Genomic DNA, 25055 nt, shown 5'->3' with positions numbered 1-25055 from the left:
TAGGAACTGGTGTTACCTTCGTTAGCGATGTCTATGTACATATAGCTCAGCGTCCAGTAGACTGCTTCCCCTTGGGGTTGTGAGACGAGTACCCCATTCGACCGCCCAAGCGTTGCAATCGTCGGCTATGACGACTTGTCTTCGATGGATTGACGATAATTAGGAAAGAGGTCGTCAGCTTCGTGGAAGGCCGTTCACTTTCTTGCAGTTATGGAGGACCTAAGGACTCTAAAAACGTTGAAGGCGTCAGGAAGCGATTAGCCGCGGACCTAGACTAGTTGAGAGGCGAATGCTTCATTCGGCGTACTCACCACTACGATTTGTAGCCCATCAAGTATCAATTCCTATAATTCCTAATTCCGGAATTCATGCAAAACAAATGGGATGAACAGAATTAGGAACCGAAAAAAAAAGATATTCTTGGCCGTAGGTTTTTTGTTTCTTTCCCAGAAATACAACGAACAAGTAACTTAGTCATGACTTTATTCATTTTTATACTTGCTTGGTTTATTCACTATCATACTATTTTGATAAATGTGTTGAGTTGCAGAAGATCAATGATGCTATAAACTATCTCATAAAACGGTCGATCTTCTTTAGGTTACGATAAGGGTCCTTTTTTGCGGTACCTCACAGGGACGAACCTCCCACCTGCCATACTTCAGATCTATGGGAGTGCCCTTCCGGGGCCCTGTGTCCTACCTTTTTCATAATGCACATAGAAACATTTACATAAATAATGTTTTATATTAATTGTGTTAATCTCGCTCTCTAAAACATGGAAGTTCTCTACCTCGGAGATCCAGATACTCCTCGAGGACCGCGGGGAAGGCTTCAAAATAACAATTAATTGAAATCACTTTCCCATCCTAGTTCAATCGCTGCGATATGGGAACCTTCTTGCGGCGGCGATTCAACTGCGACCGTTCCCATAGTTCGTAATAACGCTCCTGCTTCAGCCATTCCTGGTATTTATACCACCATTCCTCCCACTTGATGTAATCCTGGCGAAGAAAGTACAATTCAGATGCCACCGTGAAATCCTTGGGAAAATCCCACTTACCTGCAGATCGAGATCCCTCAGATAGCCGCGTCCCTTATAATACTCGTACCGCACCCGGACATCGTCCCACGACGACAACCCACTGGGTCCGGTAGTCATCAACTCCTCGGGGAAGTGACCGGCCGGCGCAGGAGAATATGCGTACCGGGCCGGCGGAGGGGCTTCCATTTCTTCCTCGATCATTACCTTCAGGTCACCGCCGGAACTGTTCTTGGTGATGCGCATGTTCTCCATGTTGCTTCGGTCGACGCTCCACTGGGCCATTTTGCCGAACCGTTCCGACAGCGTGAGCCGTGTGGTGGCCGTAAATCTGGGCAGTGAGCTTTCACTGCTAGAAGATTCCTCCGATCCGGACGACGGTGATCGTGGCCGGCGCTGCTTGGGTTCGCCTTCGATTTTGACACGTGCTCGAAGCTACAATGAAAAGTTGGTCCAGTCATGATTCGGACTAAAGATGTAATGGTTGAATGTGCTACTGTTACCTTAACCTTTTCGGTATTCTTCTCCTTGTGCTTCTTGGTGGGTGGTGGTGCGGCCACTTCCGGTGGGGGTGGCTTCGGTTGGCGTACTTTCACAGGCCGGGGATCCTCCGGAATACCTTTGTGCTTCGTGACTCGTGGCTTCGGCGAGGGAGCTTTTTCCGACTCGGGAGTTTGCGGATGTCGTACCCGTTCGACCGGTGGTGGCGGAGGAATCGGTCGCGACGGACGATCACGCGGATCCTGCTTGGACAAACAAATGGGGAAAATCGATTAGCTCACATTCACAATCTGCACAGTCCCCCCTCGTCAACCTTTCGACCAAGATTGGGCGATACGTTGGTCACAGCATGGTTACCTTGTCGATGCGATGCACCTTGGGCATCGGTTCCTTACGGCGCGGATCCGTCGGCGGCGGACTCATCGGACGCATTACGGGACCAGCATCGCGCCGACTTTTCGAAATGTGAACCGCGGGTGGCGGCGGCGATGGCGCACGAAGACGCGGACGCGGACCGGGACCGTTTAACGAACGAGATCTGAGCGAACGACGATTTGTAATCGGGTAATCGATTCGATTTCAGGAAGGAACAAGAAGATTGTCAACGTTAGTTAACTCTGTTTCAAGCTGCTTGATGTGGTGATCCGAAGGTGAAGGATCCGCCAGAGCGTGGCTCCACAATTTGATGGATAGCACCATACTTACCTAGAACGATGGTGATCCATAGAGCAGCCAGAGCAGGATTCCTCCGAACAACTAGTCATAGATGGAGAACGACTCATCTGAAAAAAAAAGAGTGAAAATAGGATATTCTAACCATAATATCACACTCAATTAGGGCCTGTTGGGATAAGCAGTTTTTACGACACCAGCAGAGAAATTCAGCAGAGGCGCATTGTGGCGGGAAATCGAGCTTACGTTGGACTTCGCAGAACTCTACGATCGAAGTTCGCCTTAACACGAAGTTAACTATCTTCGAAACGCTGATTAGACCGGTAGTCCTCTATGGGCACGAAACATGGACCCTACGTGCAGAGGACCAACACGTCCTTGGAGTTTTCGAACGGAAGGTGTTGCATACCATCTACGGCGGAGTGCAGATGGAAGACCAAGACGGGACTTGGAGAAGGCGAATGAACCACGAGCTGCATCAACTGCTGAGAGAACCAACCATCGTCCATACCGCGAAAATCGGGAGGCTACGGTGGGCGGGTCACGTCATCAGGATGTCGGATAGCAAGCCGACTAAAATGGTTCTCGAGAGTCATCCGACCGGTACAAGAAGACGTGGTGCGCAGCGAGCTAGATGGGTCGATCAGGTGGAGGACGATCTGCGGACCCTTCGCAGAGTGCGGAACTGGAGACACAAAGCCATGGACCGAGTGGAATCGAGACGGCTACTATGTACAGCAGAGGCCACCCAGGCCTTAGCCTGACCGAAGCTGAAGCAATAATCCAGTTATCGAAAGCAGCTTCTTGCGGAAATTCATTCAGGGCAATGAAAAGAGGGAATGCTACTCAGAACCAATATTCTGCATAAGAGAATTTAATAATAACGGGAACAATTGCAACGGCGGGAGGATGTTTATAGGGGAGAGCAAAGGAAGGTTACATGGAACGTTTCAGGGGATCTCAAGGGGTTTCAGCGGGGTACTAGGAGATCTCAAGGGGGTTTTCAGGGGTTCCAGAGCCTCTCAGGTGCGTCACATGTGGTTCGAAGGAGTTTACAGGGAATTTTGGAGGCATTTCAGGAAGTTTCAGAGCGTTTTCGACAAGATTTAGGAGCATTACGGAAGCGTTACGGAGGAGTTTTTGGGGTTTCAGAACATCTCGGATGCGTTACAGGGGGTCTGAGGGGATTTCTGAGGGATCTTGGAGTTTCAGGAAGTTTTAGGGAATATATCTTTTGTAACGCCCCTGAGCCCTGAAATACCCTTTCATTTAAAGGTGTGCCTAAAATGCCTCGAAACGCCCCTAAAACCTTCGTATTCCCATTGAAACGCCCTTGAAATCATCAGAATCCATTTAAAATTCCTCTGAAACCCTTTGGACGCTTTTAATAGGATCCATGAACCCTCTGAAACGCACCTGAGAACCCCTTGAACCTCCCCTAAAAAGCTATCAAACGCCTCTCAAACCCCTTGCAAAGGATTCTGACTCCTGAGATTCCTTGAATTGCCCGTAAAGCCCATTAGAACGTTCCCGAAACCCACTTAATACTATTGAAATGCCCCTGAATTCCCCGTAATCCAGAGCGCCTCGAAATCCCCTGAAACAATCCCTTAAAACGTCCCTAAAACCCCTTGGAACCCCCTTTTTTGGGCTCTCTAGAAACTATCTGGAATCCCTGTTGTTGAGTCTGCAGTTGAGGTCCCCCAACCTCCTTCCACAGGCAAGTACAATCAATATGCAAACCTCTCCGTGCCTGATCGCCCTTCCGTTTCCAGTTTGGTTTCTTCGACGGGCATTATTGCTCGTAGAAAGTCATCATCTTCATGTTCAACGCACATAACATCGCTGACGCACTATTGCTCACGCATACCGCCACCTCACCCGGGAGGCACGACACTAAGCAGTACGGAAGCCCCGGATCCGCCTAGCTCAGTTGCGCCTTTTGCTGTAACGATAACACACCGCTGTCTGCTCGTTCCTGCCATCCAAGTCGTCCCGGCCCTGAGTCTAGTGCTGGAGATGCGGTTTTCCAATCTGCAAACCAAGGCATGTATAACATCCGGAGTAGCAATTCTCGTCCTAAAGATTCTTCGATTCGTAGGTCGTCGCCCCGTGAAGCAAATGTGGTAGCTGCTTCCCCTAACGTCGTTATGTACTACCAAAATGTTGGTGGAATCAACAGCTCAATCGCCGAGTATCAGCTGGCTCTTAGTGACGGGAGCTACGATGTCTACGCCCTCACCGAGACATGGCTGAACGATGATACCACCTCTAACCAGCTGTTCGACGACTCTTTCTCGGTATACCGACAGGACCGATCTCCATCAAACAGCAACAAGATCATCGGGGGCGGAGTATTACTGGCGGTGCGCTCTGGGTTACTCGCCGACATCGTAGCGCTGCAGGAGGTGTGTTGGACAGGATCCATGGTGCGAACGTTTAGAGGTAACCATACCATCTACCAGAGCTGCGCTGCCCATAATCGCATAGTTGACGTAAGCGCCACTGTAGTTTTCAATACACTTTTGAAATTTTAACAATGATTTATGAAAAGTTTATGATTTTTCTCCACGTTGATATCTAGCTAGCGATTAGATCTTGTTCTCTATTGTATAAAACTGGTCACAATTATGCACATTTGATAGATATTAGCTTGTGAATGCTGGCATTGTCAATGGTGGTTACGTCAACTATGCGATCATGGGCAGTGCGGCAGTGCGGCAACACACGCGAGCTGGGAACAGCTTTCATCGTGATGGGTGATATTATGCCGAGGCGCGTGATCGGTTGGTGGCCGATCGACGAAAGAATGTGCAGGTTGAGGATAAAGCACCGACGTACCGACGTGACAGCTAGAACAAAATAATTCAAATTTGTTGTCAGCGACGCCATGATGCAAAATAGCCGAACACCATCGCCACCTCTATAGCGGTTCGCATTGATTTGATAGGGGATAAATTTAGGGGGGACAGTTTTGAAACACCACTGTCACGTCGGTTCGTCGGTGGATCAAGGGCCGATTCTTCAACTTCAGCATAATAAACTTGCACAGCCCATACTCCGGAAATACTGATGATGACAAGGACGCATTTTACGCGCAGCTCGAACGCGAGTACGATCGCTGCCCAAGCCACGACGTCAAGATCATCATAGGAGATTTGAACGCTCAGGTAGGCCAGGAGGAGGAATTCAGACCGACGATTGGTAAGTTCAGCGCCCACCAGCAGACGAACGAAAACGGCCGACGACTCATTGATTTCACCGCCTCCAAAAATATGGCCATACGTAGCACCTTTTTTCAACACAGCCTCCCTGTTACACCTGGAGATCACCACAGCAGACGGAATCTCAAATCGACCACGTTCTGTTTGACGGACGGCACTTCTCCGACATTATCGACGTCAGAACCTATCGTGGCGCCAACATCGACTCCGACCACTATCTGGTGATGCGCTCAAAACTTTCCGTCATCAACAATGAATGGTACCGGCGACCGCCACGGTACAACCTAGAGCGACTGAAACAACCGGATGTCGCCTCAGCATACGCGCAGAATCTCGAGGCCGCGTTGCCATACGAGGGCGAGCTTGATGAGGCCCCTCTAGAGGAATGCTGGAGTACAGTGAAAGCAGCCATCAACGACGCAGCCGAGAACACCATCTGGTACGTGGAACGGAACCGACGGAACGAATGGTTCGACGAGAAGTGCAGATCGATTTTGGAGAAGAACGCAGCACGGGCGGTAATGCTGCAGCAAGGAACCCGCCAGAACGTGGAACGTTACAAACAGAAGCGGAAACAGCAGACCCGCCTCTTTTGGGGAAAAAAGTGCCGCAAGGAAGAAGCGGTATGCGACAAAATGGAACTGCTGTGCCGTTCCCATCAAACACGGAAGTTCTATCAGAAGCTCAACGCATCCCGCAACGGCTTCGTGCCGCGAGCCGAAATATGCAGGGATAAAGACGGAGGCCTCTTGACGGACGGACGTGAGGTGATCGAAAGGTGGAAGCAGCACTTCGATCAGCACCTGAATGGCGTGGAGGACGTAGGCACGGGAGACCACGGCAATGGAGGAAACGACGACGCCAGTGCATCGGAGGACGGAAATGAACCAACTCCCACGCTGAGGGAAGTTAAGGATGCCATTCACCAGCTCAAAACCAACAAAGCAGCTGATAAGGATGGTATCGCAGCTCAACTCAGACCCAGAAAAGTTGGTCACCAGGATCTGGGAAACCGGACAGCTACTGGAGAAGTGGAAGGAAGGGGTAATCTGCCCCAATCACAAGAAAGGCGACCATTTGGAATGTGAGAACTACAGAGCGATCACTGTTTTGCATGCTGCCTACAAAGTGCTATCCCAAACATCTTCCGTCGCCAGTCACCTAAAACGAATGAGTTCGTGGGAAGTTATCAAGCCGGCTTCATCGACGGCCGGTCGACAATGGAGCACATCTGAACACGCATCGCCTGTTCATCGGCTTCAAAGCGGCATTCGACAGTATCGACCGCGCAGAGCTATGGAAAATCATGGACGAAAACGGCATTCCTAGGAAGCTGTCTAAGGACGATCTTCGGTGGTGTGCAGGAGAATGGTGTAAGGCGGAGAAGGATGAACCACGAGCTCGCTGCACTTTACGGCGAACCCAACATCCAGAAGGTGGCCAAAGCCGGAAGGATATAGTTGGTGTTCGTGACTGATCCGGTTGCTAAATACAAGAAGGCGTAGAGCGCGAGTGTACGATGGGCGGACCAGGTGGAGCGTGACTTGGTGAACATTTGGCGTGACCGAGGATGGAAAGCGGTAGCCACGAACCGTGTTTTTTAGAGAAATATTGTTGATTCAGTTTTATCTTGAATTTATCATTTCAAGGGCTTTCTTTGCCTGTCATTGCATGAATTTGTGTATTGTGAGGCAAGTACAATGATACACTATGCCCAAGAAGTCGAGAAAATTTTCCCGACCGGAACGGGAATCGAACCCGCCGTCTCCGGATTGGCGATCCATAGCCTTAACCTCTAGGCTAACTGGAGGCCCTTGAATTTGATGTAATACTACTGTAAAATGAAATTAATCCCTTCGAGGATTCCTCTTTTTCTTTTGGGGATGATTTCATGAGTACTTTCAAGAATCCTCCACAAACAACTTCTGGGATTCCTTCAGGAACTTTTTCATGGATTTCTTCAGAAAGTTCTCCGGGGGTACCTTTAAAATTCCTGCAATGTTTTTTCTATGATTTCTTTTATAGATTGGTTAATATACCTACAAAAGTTCCTCTTCGGAATTCCTCCATAAATTCCTTAAGATTTTTTTCCGGGCTTTCTTCACGTACATGAACTTTCGGAATCCCTATGGGTTGAATTTGCAATATCCTTCGTGCATTCTTCCTAGAACTTCTTCGGGTATACTATTACGAAAAAATAATGAAGCACTACAAATGCATATTAAAATATAACATCTTGTAGTGGCACCTTACAAATGCGTAATAAATTAGGATATCACAATTCTAGCGTAACATTTGAAAAGGGCCTATCTGCAAAACGTAAACATTGAGAAAATCGCATGAGAAGATTACCTCCCAAATTAGTTAATCCTATTTAAAAACGAGACTTTTTTAGGTGTTTTATTCCATCTATTGACACATATGGGAATCTACTTTATGGTTCTGTGCATTATTTGCATCATAGTATAGCAAAAATTCCATAAATAATGTATTTTGAACATGAACAGCAGATAGGCCCTTTTACAATCTCAAAATCAGTTAGGCCCTTTCAGTTAGGCCCTTTTATCGTCGGCAATTTCAGTTAGGCCCTTTTATTTTTTCCTTATTTTTAGCTAATTTTAATTATTTTGGATTATTATTATCAATAATTTAAGGAAAGTTAAAGAGCTACTCAAAATTATTGGAAAACATGAAAAAAACCCAAATTTACAAAAGAGCCTATCTGATTTGAAGGGAAAGTTTCAGTTGGGCCCTTTTATTTTTTCTTAATTTTAGCTAATTTGAAATATTTTGGATTTATTTTCATCTATAATTCAAGGAATGTTGAAGAACTACTAAAAATTATTGGATAATATGAAAAATAACCAAAATTTACAAAAGGGCCTATCTGATTTGAAAGGAAATTTTCAGTTAGGCCCTTTTGAATGCAGTTAGGCACTAAAAGATTATTCAATTTCAGATAGGCCCTTTTAAAATTTGTTTAAAATACGGTTAAAATAGCTCTTTTCACATTGATTAAGGTGTTATGGGATAGCTTAGGTAGATATTGATAGGAAGAGTGAAAAATCGGGTTTGTTTACATTTTGCAGATAGGCCCTTTTCAAATGTTACGCTAGAATTGGACAAACACAACACAGAACATATATTTTGCCCTGTTACCCTAGTGGATAACAATTTCCGATGACAGGATGACGAGGTTTCATTAATGTTGTTGGTCCATCAGTCAATCCTGTAATCGTATTTTCTCTGGCAGGTTGCCTTTTGTTCACAGCATTAGTTGCTTTCATAGCTTGAGTTTTGTCTAGGAATTTCTAATCCAAAGGGGGCATCCCGATTCGGGTTTCATCCCTTGAGTTCTATAACTTGAAGTCTGTGTCAGGGAAAGGTTTATATCTCTAGTACTTAATCACGGCCCGAAATGGCCTGAATGTTGGCAATCGAAATAGGATTGCGGGTCTCTATTCTACCAGAGCCCTTTAAATGTGCATTAATTCTAGGGGAATATTTACAAGTTAAAATACCACATTTAACACAAAAATAAAACTTGTAATAATACCTCCAGGAATTCATCAGAAGATTCCTCCAGGAATACATTGGAGGATTCCTTTGTGAATTCCTCCAGGATTTTTTTTTTTGCTCTGAGAATTTCCTCGGGAAATTCCTTAAATAATCCGTGCGAAAATTTCTTAAGGAATCCCCAAGGAAATTTTTCGAGGATCCTTGCCGAAATTTCATGAGTAATCCCTGAGGAAAATCCTTGAAAATTTTCTGAGATAATTCCTTGAGGATCCCCTGAAGGAACTTTTCGAAGATTTTGTATCTGAGGGAATTCCTTGTAGTTCTTACTGCGGTAACTAATTGTAGATTCATTAAGGGAATTTCTTGAGTTTTTTCTGAGAAAATATCTCTGGAAACGTCTTGGGGAAATCCCGGAAGAATATATGGATGAATTCTCGGAACCGTTTCTGAAGTAAATGAAAATTTTCTAGACGAATTCCCTGAGGAATTTCTGGAAGAATTCGCGAAAAAAATCTCCCAGAGGGATTTCTGCAAAATTCCAAAAGACATTTCTTGAAGAATTCCAGAAGATATTTTGGAAGATTTTTTGGAGAAATTTCCAGAGGAATTTTTGGAGAAATTTTCGGAGCAACTTTTTGGAGGAATTGCTTGAGTAATTTTTAGAAGAGTTAACGGAAAAATTTCTTCCCAGAATAACTTCTGGAGAAATTTCTGGAAGAATTCCCGGAGAAATTTCTGAAGGAATTCTTGATGGAATTTGTGGAGGAATTCCCAAAGAAGATCCTCGGGGACCTCGTGGAGCAGTTTCTTGAAGAATTCCCGGACGAACTTTTTTGAAGAATTCCCGGAGTAATTTCTTGGTCAATTTTCGAGGAATTTTCTGGTTGAATTCCCGGATAAATTTCGAGAAGAATTCTTAGATAAATTCCTGGAGGAATTTCTGAAGGGATTTCTGGAGGAATTCACGATGGAATTTCTGGAGAAATTCCCGGAGAAAGTTGAAACGGGTAGCGCAAGATGAAACATGAAGTTTTGAAGTAGATCTCAATACAATTTGGAAATCTATCCTTCGCTAAAAGATAGTTTGAATCAGAAACTATGTGTTATGGCGATCAAACTGTTCATCATCATTAGAAAACAGCACGTTAACCCGCTGTTTCATCTTGCCCCACCCGTTTCAACTTGCCCCGGTGTACCTTATCTAGATTATTCCATAATCAAAATCTCCATCCGTAGTGATTTCTGGAGGAATATCCGGAGACATTTTTGGACGAATTTCTGGAGAAATTCACTGAGAAATTTCTGGAGGAATGTCCAGAGGACCTTCTGGGGGAATTCCAAGAAGTTTAACTGTAGGTATTTCCAGAGAATTTTAATTAATTCCCAGAGGAATTTGTTGAGGAATTCCCGGAGAAATTCCTGGACAAATTTCCTGAAGATTTTCCGAATATATTATTAGCTTAGCTTAGACTGACTGCACACATCTATGGTTGCTATTCCGTGATTGACCCGAACCAATGACAGTTGCACAATGAATCAACTGAATAATTGACTGGGAGTGGTCAATATTCTCACTGTGCACGCTTCAGAGACTCTCTTTAACGGTACAATAACGGCGCCGGCCACGTCCTTGCAGTCAGGTTGAAAGAGGGAAAGAATATTAGTAACAACCTTTGTTAAGTGAAGGCCCGCGTTCACCGCTGCGACTCCACCAAAGGCTGCAGGAAGGAGTGTTTGTTAGTAGGAAAGGTATCGTTGGGTCTGGATTCACTTTGATAAGTAATATGACCTTCGTGTCATGCTGGTTGCCACGCTATTGTTTGCTTTACGCGGCAAGGATGTTTTCGATCACTTGGCAACCGTTTGACTCATTTGTCCATAACTCTGTTCAGAAGCATAATATTGAAATGTGGTTTTCGGCAAACTTGTAGATTAGTTTTTTTCCTATAATTATCACCAAGGACGCCATATTCTAACTCTTATGTATACGCTGTGAAAGCGCTAGTACCACCTACTCATACTAAACGATCGAAAAATTCGATCGTTTAGTATGAGTAGGTGGTACTAACAGTTTTACGCCGTAAATATTAGAGTTAGAATATTGCGTCCTTGGTGATAATTGTAGGAAAAACAATAATCTACAAGTTTGCCGAAAACCACATTTCAATATTATGCTTCTGAACTGAGTTGTAGACAAATGAGTCAAATGATTGCAAGGTGATCGAAAACATCCTCGTTACGCGGAAAGCAAACATCGACCACCCGCAAACGACGCGACAAAATATGCAATCTAACACACTATTATTCGCTTCACTCGGAAGGCAAACAATCGACCACGTCAGATAGTCACTTAATATTTCGAATCGAACCGCAGAAGCTAGTCGCAAATGGCACGACCGAACATGCAAGCTGACGCACTATTGTTCACTTCATATGAGAAGCAAACAACTGATCACCCACGTCCAGGTGATCGTTCAGTGTTGCTACAAAAGACGCGACACAACGAAATGCTCATTTCCGAATAGGGAAAAAGAAAAATCGAACGACCGAAGCAAAAACGCGCGACACCGGCACCCGGACGAAATCCCATCACACACTGATGCACGCTGGGTCCGCCGCCATCGAAATGCTCACTACCGAATAGAAAACTAAATAGAAAAAGAATCGAACCACCGAAGCAAAAGCGCGCGACACCGGCACCCGGACGAAATCCCATCACACACTCGATTTTCCGAATAAATTTTTAAAAGACTTTCTCGAGGTATTCACTGCATATTTTCCGGAGGAATTTCTTGAAGAATTTCCGCAGGAATTCCTGGTATTGTTCCAGGAAGAATTACAGGAGAAAGCCCTGAAGAAATGTTTTGAAGAATTTCTGGAGGAATTCCCTGCGGAATTTCTAGAGGGTTTTCTTAAAGAACTACCGCAGGACTATCTGGATTATTTCCCTGTAGAATTTCTGGACAAATTCCCGGTAGAATTTTTGGATTAATTCCCGGAAGGATTTCAAGAAGATTTTTATGAGAAATTCCTTTAGCAATTCCAGGAGGAATTCGTGGATAACTTTCCGGAGGAGTTCCCATAGGAATGCAGCTAGTGATTTGCTGAGGATTTTTGGGATGATTTTCTACGGAATTGTTACCCACAGAAAAAGTTTCTGCTAGAAAAACCTCACAGGAATTTTGATTTGAAGGAATCCCTGAACTAATAAAAAAAATAAACCTGGAAGCTTTTTGAAAAACAAGCACCAGCTGATTGGAATTGACATTTCCGCGAGTTGGACTATCACGAGAGAATGGCTGCGTGCTTCCTTTGCTAAATCCTTTCTTGGAGCTCTTTGGTGCTTACCGAAATGAGTATTAAAATTTGATCGGGATTTTTTTAAAATCGGGATTAAATCGTTGATACGACCACGAAACTCTCATGTTCAAAAGAAAAATATACCTCAATACAAGATCACAGAGGATAGTTTATAGCACGTGATTTGAGATCTATTCTCCCTAGACACTTACCTTGGGTGGTGGCGACGGTGGCCGCTTGACACGAGGTCTGGGCGGTGGAATCGGCGACATACGACGAACGACCCCCCGGCGGGGTGAACCGGAAACCGACCGAAGTGGCGACTTCCCACGGTGGAAAGCCGCCGGCGGTGACGGACGACGTAAGATTCGCGGAGGTGGCGAACGAGGCCTACGCTTCATAACCGGTTCCGGAGGTGGTGGCGAGATCGACGCCGGCCGACGACGCATCGGCGGCGGAGATGGCGAGATGGGTACACGACGTTTTCTCATCGGTGGCGACGGACTGCGCCGATGGCGCAGCGGCGGTGACCGCACAGGTCTGCTAGGGCTGCGGCTTCGACTGCGACTGCGGGAACGGCCACGTGGTGGCATACCGTTTCCGTATCGGCCACGTTCACTATCCGAACTGCTGGGGTCCTCTTCAATGTACATCTTTTTGAATCCGGTGTGGCGCCATCGGTTTGGATCCTTTTCCTCGACTTCGAGCAGTTTCTTATCCCAGGTTTCGTTGGGAAAAGCCCGGGCTTTTCGCATCACATTGTCGATTTCCTTACGTTTTCCAGCCGGGTGACTGGGATCTGAGAATAGGAAAGAGAAAACAAATGTTAGTATGAGTGATTTTAAGAAAAAAGTAGGTAAGGTATATGTCTGATCAAAATCTACGCTTCACGCAAATTTCAACATTTGTGTAGGAAGGAAAGTTTACGAGAAGGACGGGTAAAGGGTCTGAGTTTTAGCCTTGAGCTGAGAAGCAGGTTTTGTCTCAGTGGTGACATTAGCTCAAGAAGAAGAAAAAAGTAGAATTCGATAAACGACTGAATCTGTGTTGAGATAGGGTAATTTTCCAATTTTTGCACGGCTAAAAACTCGCCTATTGTTGCACACTCCATGTTATTCTAATGATGTGTGCAACAATTGGCAAATTTTTATTTGTGCAACAGTTGGAAAATTACCCTAAGTGCTGTAAATGTCATTTCGACATATCTAGAAAACTAAATCTTGGCTCTTGTTGGTCATGTTCGGAGGACTTGACATTCAATTGAGTTCCAGGAAGTGGCCTTGAGCTCTATCGAAGCTGAATTGATCGCGCTAGCAGAAAGATGCCAGGAGCTCATCTGTACGAAAAGTTTACTGGAGGATGTGGGAGTCTCATCTTCTGATCCGTTGTGTACAAAGACAATCAGAGCTGCATAAAATTGGTGGAGAGTGATCGTATGGAGCGCTAAGCGAAACACATTGAAACCATGTTCTACTTCTTTAGTGATCTACACCAACATCAGAAGAGATGGCCGCCGACCTGTTGACTAAGCCATTACACCGTGTGCAATTGAAGACCCTCAGGAAACAATTAGGAGTCAATCCAGATCTGTACGAAGAGGAGTGTCGTCAGTAGCAGTTCGTTCTACACATAATTGTCACATGTTATATGGAATTTCCATATGACATGGGACAATTGAGCGTAACGGCAGAGTAGGCGTGTAGAATTTGAATTTAAATGTGTAACTTTTCGTTCTACAGTTCTTCCTAAAAAAGTAATCCCTAAAAGAATCTCAAGGAGAGTCTCTAAGAGAATCCCTCGAAAATCCCGGAAGGTATCCCAAAAGGAAATCAAGGAAAGATTCTCGAGAGGAATACTTGATGGAATACCAAAAGAGTTCTTGCAGAAAACATCAAAAGTATTTCACAAGGATTTCCGGGTATAATCAATAAAGAAATCGCGGAATAAATCTCTGGATGAATTCCTCAATGAATATCGGGAGGGATAGTTAAAAGAATGCCAAAAGGAATCCCTTAAATAATTCCGGGGAGAATCATTGAATGAATTCCAAAAAGAATGTCTGAAGGATTTCCTAAAAGAAACCCGAGACTGTAGAAAAGATGAGAAGATGAAAGAATACCTGGGGGAAACAATAAAGGAATTCCAATGGGAGGAATCCCTGGAAGACTTTCAGAAGTAATCCATGAAAAAATCCTTGAAGGCATCCCGGCAGAATCGCTGGAAGAATCTCAAAGGGAGCTCTGTTGAATATCCTATAGAGGAACAATTGAAAGAATCCCGGGAGAAATCTCAGAAAAAAAAATCCACGAAAAACCCCCAAGAAAACCCCAGAAGAATCATTGGGTCCCCTCCATGAAAAATTAATGTACACACTTAAAACAGAATGTCGACATTGGCTGTGCAAATACTTTTGCTGAAATCTCGGCTAAACGCTTGACGTTTAATGTTCGATGCTGGAGTATCGGTACCCATGAATGCTGCTTAAAATAAACATGACTTTTTGCTAACAATTTGCCGTTTCTAATTTTCCGTTTAGGAATGGAGTTCGCACGTCCATTGGATAAATTTGCATTCCTCTAGTGTTTATGATGCCCAAGACCGTCCGCATCGAATTCGTTTCGGAATCCGAGGGAATGTCAGACTCTCCAATGTGAGCATCCACCTTTGGCTTTTCTTTGTTTTACATTTTAACGAGAGTTTTGCTCCTTAAGGCCTCCGTTGGACTTCTTTGGATCCGGCAAAATGGCATTGTTGTCACTGGTCTTGAACAGTCGAAGGGCAAACGAGCAAATATGCTTTCGGCACAGGTTTCGCCAAACTGTTTGGTGGTTTTCGTAAACGCCATTCCGTGGACCATTTTCGAACGTTGCAACTTATACATGTTTTTGTTGCTCAAATGGGCATAGCGCTTATGCCAGCGTTCCACATCACTAAAGTATTCAAATGCTGCCGTTAAAGCTGATTCCGTTTCCACATCCATTGTGAGATAAAACCATTTACCGCGCATCATGGCTTCACCAATATTTCCACACCTGCTCAGAACTGCTCGATCTGGTAGAAATTCCACATGTACACCCACCTTCAGCAACGCCGCTAAAGATATTTAGTAGATTGAACCGGAGATATAACATTTTACTGATCTTTAATGACAGTCTTTCTCTCTCAGTGACCACCTTCCCCTTCACGATTCATTCCTTTAGGGCTTGCGCACATTCAGCATTTTCCGCGCTTTCAATGGCCAACTCTACAATCGACGAACAAAGTTTGTCCGAATTAATCATATGTCTTCTTGCTCCAGTGCCGAGAATCCATTCCATCTTGTATTGCTTTGGGACAGTCCACACGTCTGTAGCCAAGTGGTCTACACCCAAAACATTTGCCCGAAAACTTCGGAGCACGTCCTCACAACTCTTCATCGCGTAGTCATCCTTTCCGGATCGCTTCCGTTCTTCTGCCAGCAAACGGGCCTTCACCACGTCCACCTTGATCTTGGCATCCGCTAGATTTTCTATCGCCATTGCTAGAATAGAAATAGGAGGCCGGCAACTAAATGAAAAGTTGACTAACTGCGCTGCCATAGTGCCACGTCAAAGTGAGAGTGGGAGTGCGCGTCTAAAGGATTTGCGTGGATTTGCTGTTGTTGATATTCTTCTTTGCGGCTTCGCATACGCGCACTTAGATTTCGTTCTGAGATTCTTCCAGAAATTCCTTCTGAAATTCCGCCTAAGATTCTTCATTCTTCCTGGTATTCCTACAGAAGTTTCAGGATTCATTCACAAGTTCCGGGATATCTCCAGGAAGGAACTCTTGGATGAGTCCTAGAAACTTCTGGAGAAATCCCAGAAAGAGCTCAAGAAATCTCAGAAGAAGAAATGTGAGAAGGAACTCATTTAGAATTCCTAGATGGAACTCCAGGTCTAACTCCGAAAACATCCATGCAAGAATCCCAGAAGGAACTCTGGAAGGAATTCCAGAAGAAACATGTGGAGGAATCCCAGGAAGAGCTCCTGCAGAAATCTAAAAAAACAAGGAATCCAACAATAAGCACAATGAGAAATCTTCAAAGAAACGCCTAGAAGAATTCAATACGGGACTTCAAGAGGAATCATAGAAGGAACTCCTGAAGGAATCTCAGAAAAAACTCTAATCTTATAAAATACTCCTGGAAGATTTCTTAAATTAGAGAAATAAAAAAAAAACTCTCGAAAGATACCAGAAGGATGCTTCAGAGATTATTTTAGCAGTCCCTGCTGGGATCCCTCAAGGAGTTACTTCAGGAATTCTTTGTTTTCAGATTCTAAGGATTCCTCCAGGAGTTCCTTTACGGTTTTTTTTATGGAGTTCCTTTTAGAATTCCTCCAGGAGTTTCTTCTGGAACGCCGTAATTCCTTATTTTGAGGATTCCTTCTTCAGAGATTCCTCTAGAAGCGGCTCCTAAGATTCTTCCAGAAGTTGCTCCAGAAGTGCGGGGTTGCTCCCGGAATCCCTTCTGGGATTCCTTTTCTTCTAAGCTAAGATTAACCAGGAGTTGCTTCTGAGACTTCTTCAGTAATTTTGTCCAAAATTCACCCAAAAGTTCCTTCACTGATTCCTCAACGATTTCTTCCATAGATTTCACCCATAGTTTCGTCTGGAAATTCTCGAGAATTATCTCCTGGGATTACCAGAGATTTCTTCTGCGATTTTTTTGGAATGTTTATAGGGTGGGGCGGGCAAGATGGGTCGCGGGGCAAGACGGGTCAGTGCCATTTGCGGGCGCATTACACTAAGGTCTTTTTTACACGGGTAGTTTTTCTGCTTTAATTCGGTCAATTTTGGGCCAATTCACATGAAAATTTGTACACAGGTAGACACGGTTAGTACTACCTGTGAACGGAAAATCAGATAGGTATGTAGGTTCAAAATTGACCGAGTTAAAGCAGAAAAACTACCCGTGTAAAAAAAAAGACCTTAGTGTACTCATGTTTTGATTAAGTTAATAATTTTGTTAGATGACCAGCATGAATATACAAAAGTTTGGGGCATTGATTGAAAAATTATCCACTCTCATTGGAAATAAAAAATAAAATGGTTTTTGGCCATTTTTCTTATGCGATACATGCCATATAATCTCCATATAAACGGCCGCGGGGCAAGATGGGTCACCTTCAATTTTGAACGTATTTTTGTAGCATTCAAAAGATATTTATTTTTTATTACAAGACTATCTCATAAATGACTTCAATCAAGCGGAATGAACGCTCAAAACTATAACATAAAATAATGATAATAATGACAAGTCACAAGGGCCCATATAGCCGAGGCGGTAAACGCACGGGTATTCAGCATGACCATGCTGAGGGTGACGGGTTCGATTCCCGGTCGGTCCAGGATCTTTTCGTAAAGGAAATTTCCTTGACTTCCTTGGGCATAGAGTATCTTCGTGCCTGCCACACGATATACGCATGCAAAATGGTCATTGGCAGAGGAAGCTCTCAGTTAATAACTGTGGAAGTGCTCATAGAACACTAAGCTGAGAAGCAGGCTTTGTCCCAATGAGGACGTTACGCCAAGAAGAGAGAGAATGACAAGTCACCTTAGGACCACTCAAATCGTAAAGTTTTTTTATATTCCAAATAAATTCACAAAATATTTACTAGTAGCCCTTGTTTACTCAGTATGGATATGGAGCATATATGAATGCGGAACAAATCTTATATTTTGACGTTTTTCGTTGAGAAAATGTGATCTGCTTAAAAGGTGACCCATCTTGCCCCGCACTTTCTTCACGGTGCAAAATCGATCACTTTTAAAAACTGCTTGTTTAACATCAAATTTTGTATTTAATGAACTTTTTATCGACTTTTACCATAGCTAACTAGTGTATTGAAGAGTAGCGGACGAATACAAACCAATACGATTTGTATTTACAAAGTTATAGTGATCCATCCTTAGGTGACCCATCTTGCCCCGCCCCACCCTAATGGAAATCTTTCAATTTCTTTTACTGAATACATGGAGAATTTGTTTTAAGGACTACCTTATGGAATTACTCTAGGAGCTCTGTATGGAAGGAATCCCAGACGGAACCTTTTTAGGAATCTCAGAAAAAGCTCCTAGACGAACCCCCGAGGCAACTTCTGAAGGAATTCCAAATAAACCCCCGGACGAATCTCATCAAGAACTCCCTGGGAATCCCCGAAGAAACTGCTGGAAAAGTCCTTGAACAAATTTGTAGAGAAACCGCGAAGGATTTCTTGAAGGAATCTCGGATGGAATACCTGTGAAATCCAAAAAGGGCCTCCTGAAAAAGTGCCACCGTGCCGTCATCAAGTCATAAATCAGCACACTTCCCCACGCACGCGAACCCCAAATTTTGAATTGAATCAAACAAGGCCACGAAACGTCAAAGACATGGAAAAAATTATCATGCAGTCAAACGGGATAGCTACCTACTACGATTGGCGCTCTTTGTTACTTAAAAAGTTTAGGAATCTCCGGATAAATCCCGGAAGGGATCCCTGAAGAAATCTCGGGAGCATTTCCAGTAGAAATCCTTTACAGGCTTGACAGAAACTCACACGCGAGAAATTGAGGAAGCGATTTTGGCGTTTTTTTGAGGAGTTAAAATAAAACTCAGAAATCACAACGCAAATCCTCAACAGCACCGAGCGCGAGCTTGCCGCGCAGCGAGGAGTTCGTCCAACACTCATAATTTCTTGTTGTGTTTCTCACGTCCACTCACACTCAAAAAGCTCTCGCGAGTTCCACTCCCATACAAAGAAAGACTCTCGAGGCGAAAATCGCACTCAAAAACCCGAAATAATCATCGGCTCTTTTTTTGTTCCCCTCTTCCTCGCTCAGTTTGTATTGCCTCTCTGTTTCGGGTTCGTTCGCTCCCTCGCGACGAGGCAAAAGCAAAACACCGCTCTAGAGCATGTTGCAAAACTCTTTTGATTTCGAGGAGGATTATCAAGCCTGATAGGGTATCGCACCACTTGGGCGGTGGCTTCTATATTCGTCTGTTTTCCACTATAACTCATTCAATTTTGATTCAATTGACTTGCAATGTTGTACACGGGTAGGTACTATACCTATCTCACCACATTCCAAAAGTTATGTCAATTGGTTCAAATTTGACTGAGTTATAGTGGAAAACAAACGAATATAAAAGCTACCGCCCAAGTGGCGCGATTCCCTATGAGATTTTGGAAGAAGTCTCTGAAGAAATCCCTGAAAGGATTTCCTGATATAATAATTAAAATAATTTACACACTAAACGCATTCAGCAATATTTTGCTGAATTTTGCCGAGCTGAAGGGTCCAGCAAAATTTTATGCTGAATTTTCAGCAAAGTTTGCTGAATTTCAGCAAAACGTTGCTGGTGATCAGCAGAGTTTACTGAACAAATCAGCAATTTTTGCTGAATTTCAGTAAAATTTTTGCTGAACCCTTCAGCTCGGCAAAATTCAGCAAAATTTTGCTGAAACCTCAAATCGATTTTTTGGTGTGTAAGAAGGAATTCCGAAGGAAATATCATGATAAATTTCTAAAGGAAACCCGTAGAGATTTTTTTTTTTCTTTTTGTTTTGATGGATTTTCGGAGAGAATCAATGAAAGGGTCCAGGCAGGCAGAATCCTCATAGCAATCCGTAAAGGATTTCAGCGGCGTTTTAGGGGCTTCAGGGTTGACTAATCAAGTTTCATGGGGGTTCCAACGGTATTCTCGAATTTTACGAGAGGCGTCATAGAGGGTTTCAAACCAAGGGTTTTAAGGAGTATCAGAGGCATAGGGGATGTCTCAGGGTGTTTCCGTGTGAACTGACTGGATCTAGACTATCTCTGGGTATTTCTACTTGCGGGGAATTATACGCACGTTAAAACAGGTTAAAACAAATAAAACTAAAAGTCCAGTATGTACTAACTGTTGTAACTAATGGCGGTTTCTAATTCCGTTCACATCTTGTTAAACAAATGAGGTGAACGAAGTTAGGAACCGAAAAAGTGATTGAAATTAGGTGATGTCACGGTAGAATACACAAAAATAATTCGATATACCTAGTAACTTTCTCTTACAAGAGAAACAATAGAAAAAATAAAACTCACCATTAATCCTAGCATGGGTGGGATTGCGATCCATGCGCAGCTTGCTGGAACCACCTGGCCCACCCCGGGACGGGGACGGGCTCCGCCTGAGCCTGCCAATGGCGGACATGTTACGGTTCATTTCAACACCCGAAACAACGTTTCCCACAAAATTTCGCCTGTTTCTGATGACTTGAGTTAAAAACTTGGAACGCTTCGGCGCTCGATAAATAAATAGTCACACCACTCTACTCAACGGAACCAAGCGAGGAACCGTGATGTTCGTTCTGCAAAAGCGGAAGGATGAGAAAACGGAATACGAGAACATCAGATTGTTGAAATAGTAGATCCAGTGTTTTTGGAGTGTCTTTTGATAAACATCGAACGGAAAGCGGGCGACGAAATGGAAGTTTCTCCAGCACCGATTGCTACGACCCCGAACGAAGATCAATCGACCATTTTACGACGACGTTCAACGGAGCAGATCATACGGCGTTACGCGAATGATGTCAAATCGCTCGAATCAGGTTCCATCCGGAGAACCACGTACCCGATACCGTCGGAGTAGGCGAGTCCTACCAATACACGAATCCAAAGTCAAAATACGACATTTTCGACTTTTCTCCGACAGCGACATACCGGACGCACCCGTCTCGCGACGTGAGAAACTTCCATTTTTGACTACCAGAACCGGCGGTGGTCACGCGAGACCGATTCCGCGACGCTTCCCCGACCCTGGAAGCCACGAACGCAAAAACAGCACCTTGTCTATAGCACAGAGAAAGAAAATTCAACTTTTTGCCACTTCTTCCATCAAATAGATCGATACTTTTTTCCTTTCTCTAGCTTTTATCCCCTCGATGATTGCTTCCGGGGCCCCCTTTCCGCAAAATCGAGAACACTATCGATAAAGGAACGGAGTCGCCACATCAACCAGGGGTGTATCCAACCAGCGCTTCGGTAATCGCCATCCATCCGACAGCAGCAGCAGCAGCACACAACACTCCACCACTACCGAAACCGACGGGTGACGATGATGATGACGGGAGTAGGGCAGCCATTGCGTAGCCACTTTTTCGCGAAGCACGAAACGTTTTTTTCGAACGTTCCCCCGCGCTGGATTCGGTTCGAATTCGCAAAACGACACCCACAACTTCCGGAGATAACCGTCACGAACGATTGGCGTACCTTTTGAAGCACGAAAAACACCGTTTTCAAGCGAAAATCCCGAAAGAAAACCTCACAACGCACAGCACTCCCACTTCAGTATGTCGCCATTTTCAATTTGATCGCCGTCGTCATCATCGCCTCCTCGTTCGTCATCATCAACGTTGTCGAAAAAAAAAGTTGACCCATTCGATATAGTCGACATTCGACGTTCGGACATTACTGAGCCGTTTTTTTCTGCACGGAAAAATATAATGAGCCATTTTACGAAGTGACAACAATGTTGATGATGATAAATATTGATTTTCACGGGTTATTGGACGCTATCTCCTGTCAAAATTTATTCATAAAATCGGCTCGTAAAATGGACTATAGGGCACTGCATTATTTTGATTTTGTATGGTATTTTGACGTTTTTTGGCCTTGTTGTTTACAAAATTTCTGTAAGAGTGAAAGAGAAGGAGAGAATATCATGCAGTGCCCTATGGTCCACTGCACGAACTTATACACTGGCCTGCTTACTCTCACAGAATATTTGACGTTTGAGAGGTGTCGGTACCACTCAAACGTCAAATTTCCTGTGAGAGTAAGCAGGCCAGCATTAATTCGTGCAGTGGACCATAGTCTATTTTACGGAACGGTAACAGTGTTGATCATGGTTAGTAAAAGGAAGGTAATCCAATATGTCAGATTGCACCATTCGCCATATTGGAAAACCTAACGACAGCTGGCAAGTTTGTGTTTATTTTTTTTCACTAGTGAGATGACAAGCCGAGGATTTGACAATATTTTTGTTCACGAAAATGACCATTTTTGAATAGTATTGTATGTTGCTTTCATAATAAAACGCGCTGCCAACTTGGCTGCCAACTTCCAGTCGGCATTTCTGAATCATCGCAACGAATCAAGCTCCACCTCTGTTGCTGTTTGTGTTAGTGAGATCGGAGAAACGTCAGACTCCCGCCTGCTGATTGGCTGCGACGACTCTGGCGACGGTTTCATCCGCGACGGATTCAAATCGTCGCGTTCGATAAGGGGGGAAACCGTCAATAACGATACTTAACAACCCATTCGGTCTATCATTCAAACTCCAAATATGATACATGTTATCACTAGGGACAATGGAAATTCGCGGCAAAATTTCTCAAATTTCGCGGGCTGCTATTGTGAATTTCGCGGCAATTTCGCGGACTCATATTTTTGACCGTTTTTTTGAGGAAAACTTCAATTTTGAAGACCAAATGAAAAATTCATTTGAATTTTGTGAAGAGCAATCATAAATTCATCGAAAAAGTAACAAATTTGATGAAAAACAGATAAAAAAAATATTATGCAGATAAGGAATCGTAAACTACTCTACACTGTCAAAAGCTAACAGCCAATTTTTGCTGAAAAGTTTAAAATTAATGTAAATTTGTAGGGTGTTTTCTCAAATCTGCCAAATTTCGCTGCATTTCGCGGGTATCACCAATATGATTCTCAGTATCATTGATCTATCATACATTTTATGATACTACGTATAATCGGGAAACGATCAATTGGCTTCTTTAGCGGTGTTGACTCGGCGGGATGGCTCATTGAGAGTATTTGAAAATCGATTTGTTTTACTTTTTGAACGGGGACTTGGACTTGGCTACGAGTTAAAACTGTTTTGTTAATTTAACCATCAAAACAAAAGTACAGTGAGGATTCGCTCGTTGGGTCACGACTGCGGCCCGATTAGCGAATCGTGTTCGTTCGTTGGGGCAACTGACAACTGATCGAAATGCTCTATAGACACACGCAAGTGACGAGAAATACGTCACGAAACATTCACATACTTGCGCAAACGGTCTGTATACAGAAGCTGCGATGCGACGACGGTCAGACATCAAACTCGTTTTGACATCGATTTTGATATTGACAGTGCTTTTTAGTTGGGTTTTGCCCCAGCTAGCGAACATCAAACCATCGAGACAGCCCATCTAACGAGCCGCCAACGAACGAATCGGAACTGTATTGGAATCCAATAAAATCACGTTATACTCAGAAAAATGAGATCTTTCGATTAGGCTATAGAAAATAGCAATATTTTATTCACTAAACAACCCATTTTTTCCGATTTATTGTAATTTTTCTAATCATCGTAAATATAATCTTAAAAAAGTTCGGAAAAGCTTGAAATCTGAAGAATTTTTTATACCGCATTTAGTTCACCACTGGACTGCGCACCTAGCTGCGCACTGAGTCTTCACAAGTGCAAAAACGAAAATAAAACTGCGCTATTACATCAAATCAAATTGTTGTCTTCAGCGCACTATTTCTTCGATGTATGCTGAATAAGTGCTCTGAAGACACCAAGTTGATTGGATGCAATCGAGCACTTTTATTTGCATTTTCCAGGGGGATAACGAAGGGCCAGAATCATCAACCCAGCATTCGATTCAACATGGCGTCCAATGTTTTTGTTTTCATTGCTTAATTCATGGAGAAAATGCGCTGGAGACATCGACACTGCTTCGGTGTTACATATAATATCGTGCCAAGTGATAAAGAAAGAGAAACAATCATCAAAAACAACGATTTCATTCAAAATGTGTAATTTCCGAAATAAGGGGTCATTCAAATATGACGTCCATCGTTTAGGGGGGAGGGGGGGTCTGAGAAAGTGTGACACTCCATGTATAAGGTATACAAAATAGCGTGACAGAGGGGGGAGGGCAAGGGGTCGTCACTCTACACACTTCATTTGTGCCAACGTTTTTTTAATGTGCCTACCAGTGTGCACTGGTGTGCCCTAGTGTGCCGGGGTGTTGAGGTGCCGAGGCTGCAAAATGTATTATGGTGGCTGCTATAAAAATGCCAGAAATATTCTCAGCAAACCATGACTATCAGAATGTTTTTATTTGTCATCTGAAAAAAAATGTTGGCCTTGGGTTTGCAAAGATGTTCCTAATAGCTTGATTCTTCGGTTTATTATCAATTTCATCCATCTTGTTAATATTTTTTTTAATTTTAGGATTAATCTCCGATGGGCTTAGATGATGGGACTCGAAAATCATAGTAACTTAATGGACATGCAGACAATACCGCAACTTGCGTCCAACTTTTGGGTCTCACAATTACAGATGTCAACCATTCCAATAAAAATTTTTCACCATTCATCGTTAAAACGAACCTGTCGGATGTCCCTACAATACGGAGCTCTTTCGTTGATCAAATTGGTGCACAATACTCAAGTGTCGGCGTGTTGAAAACCAGATTTTTTGATACGTAAAAGTCGACTTCACTCCAAATTCATAAATAGAACCTTAAGTCGGATGTATCAGAAGGTCGGCTCCAGAGGCACGGTATCCTCCATTTGGGCCATTACCCTCTACCCTATGTTTTACGTATAGCACTCCCATTTGATTCTAACGAATGGATTAGGATAAACCTATTTCCGAGAGTCTACTATTTCGACCATAAACAGTTTCGGTATTCCTCCCCAAATAAGGACAAGGCACAGACAAACAGACGTAACACTTCGAACATTTTTTGATTCAAATCATAGTCACGGAAACATATTCGCCCAATGCTAAAAGGCC

At 43.7% G+C, this 25055-nt stretch overlaps 1 protein-coding gene across 1 annotated transcript; it reads right to left on the bottom strand.

Moving 5' to 3' along the window:
- Nucleotides 1–466: 466 nt before the first annotated feature.
- On the bottom strand, nucleotides 467–21647 carry LOC109419239 (serine/arginine repetitive matrix protein 1). Its single transcript, XM_029867647.2, has 8 exons — nucleotides 21511–21647; nucleotides 20344–20609; nucleotides 12471–13057; nucleotides 2249–2325; nucleotides 1901–2081; nucleotides 1546–1785; nucleotides 1064–1477; nucleotides 467–1004 (listed from the first exon to the last, which is right to left on the bottom strand). Exons 2-8 carry the CDS (start codon nucleotides 20462–20464, stop codon nucleotides 870–872), a joined length of 1755 nt encoding a protein of 584 aa, XP_029723507.1. The 5' UTR covers nucleotides 20465–20609; nucleotides 21511–21647; the 3' UTR covers nucleotides 467–869.
- Between the last annotated feature and the right edge of the window lie 3408 nt (nucleotides 21648–25055).

The sequence above is a fragment of the Aedes albopictus genome, chromosome 3 (assembly GCF_035046485.1).
Source record: "Aedes albopictus strain Foshan chromosome 3, AalbF5, whole genome shotgun sequence".
NCBI classification, from domain to species: Eukaryota; Metazoa; Arthropoda; class Insecta; order Diptera; family Culicidae; genus Aedes; species Aedes albopictus.
This window is presented reverse-complemented; position numbering and strand designations above follow the sequence as displayed.

What these genes read in the sequence shown, in the direction of transcription:
- LOC109419239 (XM_029867647.2), bottom strand. Translation starts at nt 20,464, where the DNA reads ATGAACCGTAACATGTCCGCCATTGGCAGGCTCAGGCGGAGCCCGTCC. An exon ending in CACCGTCGCCACCACCCAAG is followed by an intron (nt 2,326 to 12,470) that starts GTAAGTGTCTAG and finishes TTTTTTTTTCAG; the next exon opens with ATGAGTCGTTCTCCATCTAT. An exon ending in ATGGATCACCATCGTTCTAG is followed by an intron (nt 2,082 to 2,248) that starts GTAAGTATGGTG and finishes TCGTTCGCTCAG; the next exon opens with ATCTCGTTCGTTAAACGGTC.